The sequence below is a fragment of the Triticum aestivum genome, chromosome 5A (genome assembly GCF_018294505.1).
Source record: "Triticum aestivum cultivar Chinese Spring chromosome 5A, IWGSC CS RefSeq v2.1, whole genome shotgun sequence".
NCBI lineage: Eukaryota > Viridiplantae > Streptophyta > Magnoliopsida > Poales > Poaceae > Triticum > Triticum aestivum.
Genome location: NC_057806.1, coordinates 311678310 through 311687820, shown reverse-complemented (window position 1 = coordinate 311687820; position 9511 = coordinate 311678310). Strand labels below are relative to the sequence as shown.

The 9511-nt window shown below is 40.6% G+C and overlaps 1 protein-coding gene and 1 long non-coding RNA gene across 3 annotated transcripts; both read right to left on the bottom strand.

Annotated features, from left to right (window-relative positions):
- Nucleotides 1-1807: 1807 nt before the first annotated feature.
- LOC123103093 (uncharacterized) lies at nucleotides 1808-5744 on the bottom strand. Of its 2 annotated transcripts, XR_006449654.1 has the most exons (3): nucleotides 5462-5744; nucleotides 5319-5383; nucleotides 1808-2432 (listed from the first exon to the last, which is right to left on the bottom strand). It is a non-coding gene; the product is annotated as an uncharacterized lncRNA (long non-coding RNA). The 2 variants fall into 2 exon arrangements; XR_006449653.1 differs by having other exon boundaries at nucleotides 5319-5744.
- Nucleotides 5745-6333: 589 nt separating this feature from the next.
- On the bottom strand, nucleotides 6334-8809 carry LOC123103092 (cytochrome b5). Its single transcript, XM_044524583.1, has 3 exons — nucleotides 8470-8809; nucleotides 6878-6944; nucleotides 6334-6787 (listed from the first exon to the last, which is right to left on the bottom strand). Exons 1-3 carry the CDS (start codon nucleotides 8548-8550, stop codon nucleotides 6531-6533), a joined length of 405 nt encoding a protein of 134 aa, XP_044380518.1. The 5' UTR covers nucleotides 8551-8809; the 3' UTR covers nucleotides 6334-6530.
- Between the last annotated feature and the right edge of the window lie 702 nt (nucleotides 8810-9511).

The window sequence follows — 9511 nt, the reverse complement described above, 5'->3', positions numbered from 1 at the left end:
ATATGCAAACAAATTTATAAGGCGATGAAAAACAAAATAAAATATAGCGTACCCCAACTTGTTTGGGACTAAAGGCTTTGTTGTTGTTGTTGACGATGTAAAATAAAATACCGTTTATATGTACAATTTTTGACTTGTAGCCTAGCAACGTTTTTTCTAATAAATTTGGAAGCTCTTACTCGATTTAGCATGAACGCAGACTAAATTATTACTCCCTCCGTCCCAAAATAAGCGTCTCAACTTTGTATTAATTTTAATACAAAATTGTACTAAGCTTGGGACATTTATTTTGGGACGGAGGGAGTAGTTTACACACCTGATGCTTATGCCCGTCAATATATGTGTTCAATCAGCAAAATTTGCCATGTCCAACCCATATAGTGCTAGAAGGACTAGAAATACAATTGGAATCAAGGCCACTGCGTGACTACTTTAGAGATAAGGCAATACTTGTGGAAGCTATTATCCATATCAAATCTGACTAAAAAAGATAAGATGTCATGTACTCCCCCCTCCGGAATTACTTGTTGCAGAAATGAATGTATCTGACGTATTTTAGTGCTAGATACATCTATTTTTATCCATTTCTGTGACAAGTAATTCGAGATGGAGGGAGTATGAGCTAATACTGTTCTTGAAATAAGAAAGGGGCGGTTCTAGTACAGAAGGGTCAATTTCGCAATGCCAGCAGACATGCCTTATATTACTTACTCTTTTGTGCTTATACAAGAACTAGGTTCCATCAAGTACTACTAATACAAATATATCTCTAGGCTAATAGATCCTACACATATACAAAGAAACAACGAAAGAGGATCGCAATGGTGGAACCAACAAATCAGAACAACAGAAGCCAATATCATTACCACCACTGGCATTCAGGTACCGTATGGGCTAGATAGAAAACAACAGCTACAAAAAGGAGCAAATATGCAAGCAACCGTGGATATCTACACCTCACATTTTTTCTACAAATACATGAAACATCCCCACAAAATTAATCTACACGGCTAAGCACATAATGGTTGATGCAGTGCAAGAACTTGATACAAGCTGGATACAAAAGCAAGATATTCGGCCACACTCAGCTGGACACTCACTGAACAACCTGAATATTGAGTACACTTTAATCATGTCTGCTCCAAAATGTTGTAATTTCAGTACTTAGACGTTTCAGTGTTAGCAATAATGGTGTTGACGTGTAGGATGCTTATCTAAGCAACATAGGCTGTCATTCCAATGCATTGCCAATTTGGCACAAAACTGAAAACTTGTTCGACTTAGCTGAAACCACCTGTGCAGGAAGTTGAACGAGTTTTGATTTGGTGCGCATCTATGATTTTATCGAGAATCTTTTGAAACGCGCAAACTCCCTAAACTCATGCACATTTGTACCGCCCTTACGAGTGACTAAACAACAGATGTCTGTTTTTAAATTAGCTTCAGGTTGCTTTTTTGTTCCAGTCATAGGTTGACAGCTGTCTGTACTAAGTACTCAGTCTAAACTTCAGTTTAAAAAAAGCGTCTGAATCCTTACTCGTTTCAGGTCGGAAAAATGTGCCTCAGCCTTTCTGGTCCTCGAATGTGTAGCGCCCCGTCCTGTACACCTAACGGGCCGCCTAACCACACGCATAGAAAAAAGCTTCCCCTGATAGTGGGCTGGGCTATAGCCCCGACCGCCACTAGTACCCTAGGTCAAAAAGCCCTCCCTTTCCCGTCACTTACCTCCCCTCTACCTGATCACCTTCTTCCTCTCCAAGTATAATAACTAAACAAAGAAAAGAAGTCTTTTTTGAGAGAGAGAGACTGTCAGGCACTTTATTGATTAAGTAACATCATTCTAAAGTACTTCCCAGATACACCAGGGGATTACATCAACAGAAATATTACAAACTGAATGTTCACTATTGCGAGCTAATAGATGTGCCGCTACATTCAAGTCGCGATGAACATGCTTGAAGATACAGCAGCCACCAGAGACTTTATATCAGCTATCACCGAGCCCAACAAAGATAGATCCTGAGCATCAGAATGAATGCACTGAAAGTCAGAGAGAGACAATCAGAATTAAGAAGCACAAACATGTGACCATGATCTCTGGAAAATGTGAACACGCCTAATGGCCAGGCCACTACTTCAGCAAGTTCAGGTGATGTTACGCCTTCAAAACGTTCATTGCATGCCAGCACACAACATCCATGGTGATCACAGATAAAAAACACCCACTCCCAAGCAGCGATTATTGCGAAAATAGTAGTATCAACATTGATACGTACCGTGCCCGCGGTGGTGTAACCCAACGAGGTCTCGAGGTAGAGGACTCACACCTGGAAGAGGACGCAGGCTTGTAACAAAGAAAAGAAATCTGTGGAGGCGTGACGTTAGCTGGCGGGTGGTGGGGAGAGAAGACATGGATGCAACTGCGTGTGATGCTGCTTGCGATGAGTAAAATAAAAAAGCAGCAGGGGAATCAGCTTCCTCGCCGAAATTATCATGGACTAACTAGAATAATGAGGGATAACTGAAAAATATAGATGACTGATGATTCAAAAACATGTAAAACAATGAAAAATACTAAAAAAATGCACACAGCACTGAAACTGAGAAAGAAAATATAGATAGACGGAAAACTGTATGAACAAATTTGCTAAACTAGCTAACAAACCTAACACTAAAGAAATGAGTAGCATGAAAAAGCTAAAGATGACTGAAACCTGAATAAGACTGAAATTGACACTGAACATAACCATGAACTAACCTGCAATGAAGATGACTGAAACTGAAAACTACAAACTGATATATGGCTAAGAATTTTATGACACTTCTGAGATGACAAAACTGAATACAACACAAAGCTGAAGAACATTAACTGACGATACTAAAAATGACACCTAACACTCAACCAAAAACTATAAACTGAATTTGACACCTACGGGTTCAGACACTAGAATGACAGATAAAATGATACCTAACATGATTGAACGAGAAAATGATAAACACATAGACAAACTCTTCCTAGAAAAACTAAAAAAAATGAATAATAATTAATGAAATAACTGCACTGAAAAATGAAGACTAATCAAAAAGATGACTGAAAAACTAAGAACAGAGACTCACCAGATAACTAATTTAAACTACAAGAATTATTAACACATATCAAGTCTAACAAATTTAAAATGAATGCTGAAAATACAGGAATAACAAAATAAACTAAAAATAATAAGCTGAATGGAAACTAAACTAGTTAGAATAATAAATGACTTAACTTAAAACTGATAGACAAGAACAAACACTGACCAAATAACTGAATAGAACTAAAATGAGACACTTAAGATAATGAACAAACACTGACAAAATAACTAATCACTTAACATATAGTTGAAGAGAACTAAAACTGATACTTTGGTTTTTATGTTTCTTTTTACATATACTACAAGATTTTGTTTGTTTTTTCGTTTTTTGGGGGGATTTATTTTTTCGTAAAACGCAAAGTAAAAATATTGAAAGGGTGCGGTCGCAACTGGTCTGGGCGAATAGACACGAGGCGATTTTTTTTCTTTTTTGTAAAACACGCATAGTAAAAAACACTTTTTGTAAAACACGCATAGTAAAAAACACATAAAAAAGAGAAAACTAGGATTCGTACTCACACAACCTAACGCTGCTGAATTGCTCCCACTAGCCACTACACGCATCTAACGTTGATGTTATGATGCGAGGCCCGAACATTTAAACCACATAGAGCAGCGCCGAGATTTAAATCATTTTTTGAAGGGCAAACAAATATTGAAAACGTGCAGGCCCGAACAATCTTTGAAATATCCGTTTCTTAAGTGGGAACAATTTTAGAAATTTCTGAATAACTTTTTTAAAATATGAACATTTATTTAAAAACAACCAATTTTGAAAAAGGGAACACCGTTTGAAACATATATATTTTTAAACATGGGAACAAATTTTCCAACCTGATTTAAAAAAACAATTGTAAGAAATTGTCGTATAATTTTCTGAAATCTTTATGTCATTAATAAAATGTAATACATGTATTTGGCAAAATGTTACGGTGTCACATTTAAAAATTGATACTAAGGAGTACTGATGACTAAAAAGTGAAAATAATCTAGCAAAAAAACAGTGCAAAAAACAGAAAACAGAAAACTTAAAACTTAGGACTTACATGAACATGAGGTTCAAAACAGAAATAATCATCTACTAAAAGACAAGACTCGTGAGAGATAGGACTGAAGAAAGATGCAAATGATAACTAAATATGATAAAATGAGGACTGATACTATTACAAAAACTAATATAAGACTGAGAAGGCAATCTTACAAACTGAGGAACAAAAATAATGAATACAATTGAAGAATAGTAAGAAGTCAGTTGTTCACCTTAGAATGAATACATAGACAAAATGATTGACAACAACATAAGAGACCAGAGCAAGAGACTTAGAGAGAAATGGACAAAATACACTAGAGTGAAGAAAATGAACAAAAGTCACTAGGCCGTGACCACACACGCCTCTAGCCAGCTAGCCGACACCTTAGAATAGTGCACAACGACGTCCACAATTCCATGCTCGTGCAACACTGGCAATCTTCCTACACAAGATTAGCATATGAGAATGGGCCAGAGCTCAACTGACTAGGAACCCCCCAAAAAGGGGAAACTTGACCACCTCAAGCAGTTGAGACTACTCATTGAAGAAAATTCGGCCGGACTACCGCTATTGCATAAGTATCAATACATTCACAGAAAAAATGCGTGTATGAATTGGTTAAGGGGGAATGTATATGTTTAGCAAAACACTAGTGAACAAAGAAAAAGATGGGGTGCATAAGACTACAATTTAAGCTATATAAAGGTGCAATCAAACCTTCTGACTTTTGAAAAAAAATGGTCGAGGAAGCAACAAAAAAGGTCGAGGGAAGCAACAAGCTTGATGACCGAGAAACAGGGACTTGCGTGATAACAAAAAACATGGGAAATATATAGAGACAATAAAATAAGATGGAACACCTCAGATATGTGATTCAGGGTACTGCTTGTACCAAATTGCTGCAGATTTTCATATGTGCATAATGTAAAACAAGACTACAACATTCATGGACACCATGAATCAAAACAAACACCTAGTAACTAATATATGTAGTATATTATCTTTACAAGATAGCATGACTTTCACATTAAATAAAATTGAGCACATGGTAGCATTTCAGTTCCATCTAGACACAACGAGATCATCACAAAAGCATTGGTGTTGCCTTAGTTTTAATTGGCTGTTGTAGAGAATTGCAAAACTGAATTCCAATAACCTGAAGCAGCAGAAAGGGATTAGGACTTGATTGCTACAGATCTGCAAAATTGAACCCGGATGAACCTATACAATAACAGAGAGAGTTAGGATTTGAGATCTGCTTGTGTTCTAGGGTTCAAGAAGAGAGAGGGACAGACTCACAGACACCAGAATAGAGGGTAATGAGGCGCCATATGAAGAAGGGAGGGGGAGGGGTGTCATGGGAATGGAGGGATGGGCACCATGGGAGGGGAAGGAGAGAGAGAAGGCGCCATGGTAGGGAAGGGCATGCTGGAGGAGAGGGGCAACAAATGGAGAGAAGAAAGGGAGGCGATATCCACAGAGAAGATAATATCTGAAGTTTGACCTCTCCGTCGTCGCCTCGAGCCCACCGTCGTCGCCATGGATAAGGATTGAGGAGGACAGACTAGATCCTCCACGCGACACTGGAAAAAAGCGGGCGCGAAAATGACCCAAAAGGATCCACTAAGACCCACTAAGACAAAGCGGGCCCGAAAAGTTCAGCCACACCAGCGCAGATCTCAGAACTGAATCGAACGACTGAAAATTCGACTTGAAGCCAAAATGAAAACAGACGACTGTTTTTTAGTAAAACTGTAAATATATATCCAGAAGGCACCAGAGTTTTCAAACAATAAAATCCCACAGCCTTGCTATCTTCAGTGTACCATGTGTTTATACTCCGCTTTCAATGATGCTGATGTTGGAAAGATCAGACATACTTGCGAGCAAGATGTGATATCCAAAACACTGATATTTACAACTGAAGATATCAAATATTTACAATATCCTCACCAAAAAAATTGTCAAGGTCGGCGGAGGCTGAGGGTGGCGGCGCGCCAGGCTGTGTTTGCCTCTTCTCACCCATCTACATGCCTCGCCTTGTAGCACCAGACATGTTTTCTTCCAAAACATCGTGACTGTTCTTCTACTTTTGTTGAAAATAGAACCGGTGCTTAATTTTCACAGGCATCGAGGAGAATGCATACCAATGCACCAACACCAAAGAGCAATTTCAGTCCCATCAATTTAAGTTGCACAACAAAACTTGGTCCCATCAATTTCAGTTTCACGACAAAACCGTTGCAACATTCAAACAACTCACCACACGGTACATTGGAATGGATACATCACGCGACAAACTACTAACTTATTCCAACACCTTAAAGCTATTTTTTCCCCATAACCCAGAGAACAATGCCGCCACCGGTTAAGCCGATTCCGACTTGGTGTACATCCTAATGGCGACAGCCAGACCAAGTATGGCCAAGGGGACCAGGAACTGGAGGATCTTGATGATGAACTCAGGGGTCTTGTCTTGGTTGTAGTGTGGTTGCTTCGGCGGAGTGTACTTTGTCCGGGCAGGTATCGTAGCCGTATCCACGTCGCCGACATAGTACTCGTCCAGCATCGCACGGGCGGTGGTGCTGTGCCCGACATCCTCAAAGTCATCAGTTGCGTCCTTGGCTGTAAAAGGGCCCATGTGTTAATGCAAGTTATTAGGCTAAATCACAAGTTCACAACTTCTGCAAGCATGGCATGGCAAGAAGGCGTTACCAGTCGAGGACAACAGTACATCATCACCTCCAGGGTGATCCTCCAAAAACTTGGTCACATCATATACCTGAACATTAGAACACAGTGTCAGTGATTGTTTTTCTCAAGAAGGAACAAAATTTATAACCATTCTCCTCTAAACTAAATTTATAACAATTCTAAGCCTCACTACTGACATAAAAGTAACGGTGTTAATTAAAGAGCATTGCCACATTGCTCCTGCCATATAAAACAAGTACAAGAAGAAAGCAGCCCTTTCAACGTGAATAAAGGCTAATCAAATCTGTCTTTATGCAATATAAGCCTGCTTATAGAGAACTTTCAGGTTCCGAAGAAAGATAAACATAACTACTCTGCAAGGTTTGTACAAAATATGAAAAATTCACCTTAAACTACGCCACTTTGCAAGGCTTAAACAAAAATAAAATGAGTTTTTTTGGGCTAAAATAAATGTTAAAGACTTGCTTTTCATTGGTACACATGGGATAAAGGGTACTGATGAATATAATTTAAAATCTTTATCTTAAGCCAAGACCTAAGTGTTGTTACTGTAAGGCAGATTTTTTGGATGCATAAAACATGAAAAATAAACTATGACAAAAGATTCAGAGTTATGTCCAGAACTCAGATGGAGAATTGGAAAAGGTTAACAAATGTGATTCTTACGGGGGTAAAATATAGTCTAGAGGATGGAGAATGAATCTCAATTGGTCTGGGACCTGAGAGTTTAGTTCTCGTCTGAAAGACTGAAATTGTGGACAACTTTATAGTTGGTCATGTAGTTATGTTCTCGTGGCAACTATGGAACAAGCTTGAGCAACAAACATGGGTCAAAATATCATCTAATCACCGGTAAGTAACCTCTTGTTTTTTCCTAGAAAGGGCAACATAACACTCAAGAACCAAACATGCAACTATTTTTACATAGCAAAAGGTAATTGACTAGTGAATCTACGGTAACCAAAAGGGCAATCCTTTTTGCAAACCAGGTCGAGCAGGATCAACTAGAAGAAGGTTGCACGGCAATATAAACGCAATTCATCGGTTCCGACCTTGTCTGCTGGTCTGGACCGTGGTTGTATCGGTACTCTGGCTTTATGTATATAAAAGCGGGGTGAGAGCCTAGTTTCTTCTGACCACCATCAGAAAATTATACACACTCGCTAAAAGTGTTCGGACCTTGTATATAGCGGGGTACTCAGTAATTTATCGGTTCCGACAGGTGAAAATTCTGGAAGTAAACCAGAGTGTGTAATCTCTCAGGCCAATTCACAATTCAAAGAGGTACCAACTATTTACCCCAGGAATCGCTCGACATGTACTAAACCAAACTGATTCTTCTTCAACATAACCAATAACTCAAGTAATAGTCCGACGGTACTGTGCAGATCTGCCGGCGGATAACTCTAATCGTACCAGGCCAGCACGTAACACGTATCAATTGCTTTGGCAAATCGATTAGGGCATGTTGTGCTGCAAGCTACCAGTATCACGACCCTCCGAGAGAAAGAAAGAAAGACTGAATCTTGGCGTAACAATAATCGCAAGGAAACAATCAGGAGGGGCAGCGGGGAGAAGATGCGTGCGTATACCTTGCCGGCGATGATGAGCCAGCAGTCGTCCTTGGTGTTGTGCTTGGACACCTCCTCCAGTGTCAGCGCCGCCTTGGACATCTTCCCCCTGCTTCTCCTCCGCCTGGTCGAGTTGATACGAGACTGGGATTCGCAGCCGCAGATCCGCAAGAATTCAAGCTGCTGCTGCTACCTGAGAAGAATCCGGCAGGGAAAGGTGGGTGGCGATGCGATACGATGTGAATCTGGCTGGGGATACGATTGCGCTTCTCTCCTTTTTATAAAAAATCGCGAGGAGACGGGAGGAAGCGCTCGGCAACAACCACAAGTCCAACTCCACCCGAATTGCGTTTCTTCCTCGCGTTGTTCTTGGCGTCCCGTTCCGACTCCACCTACCCAAAGTGGCCATCTGGGCTGGGCCAGGCAGGCCGGCACGTTAGCCCGCGTGCCCGGCCCATGGTCGGCCTGGCACGGCACGTGGCCCACTAGGGCCGTGAGGCTGGGCATGTGTGTGCCGGTACAACACGGCCTGTTTACTTTTTTTATTCTTTTCAGACTTTTTTTTGTACATTAGCCTCAAATCAGCACAATAGGCCCAAACAACCCAAAATCAGACGCCCCGGTGGGCTAAATGTGCTGGTGGGCTGACCCGTTTCCTTGCTATGACGTGCTTGGGCCACGGAGTGCAACACGCCTGCCGGTCCGGCATGGTCTGTGTAGTTAGCGTGCCTAACCCATATAACCCAGGTCGACACGTATCGTGTCAGCCCATCTGGCCAAGTTTGCACCTATCTAGCCGAACCAAACTATTTGTGTGGGACCTACCTGTCTAGTCGAAGTGAGGGAGGAGTAGACTTTTTTCGTAAAAAACTAGATTTATTATATATTATAAAGGTTTATAAGAAATACAAAGCACCATAGACATAATAAAAAAATTACATTGAGGACCTTGTGCCACGAACGAGCATTACCGCCCTGAACGAGTCGCCGAGGCGTCGATGTTGCCATGTACCTATCAGAGTCGGCTTGCCCTTGTTGATAATAGCCGAGAAGTCTCCATGCA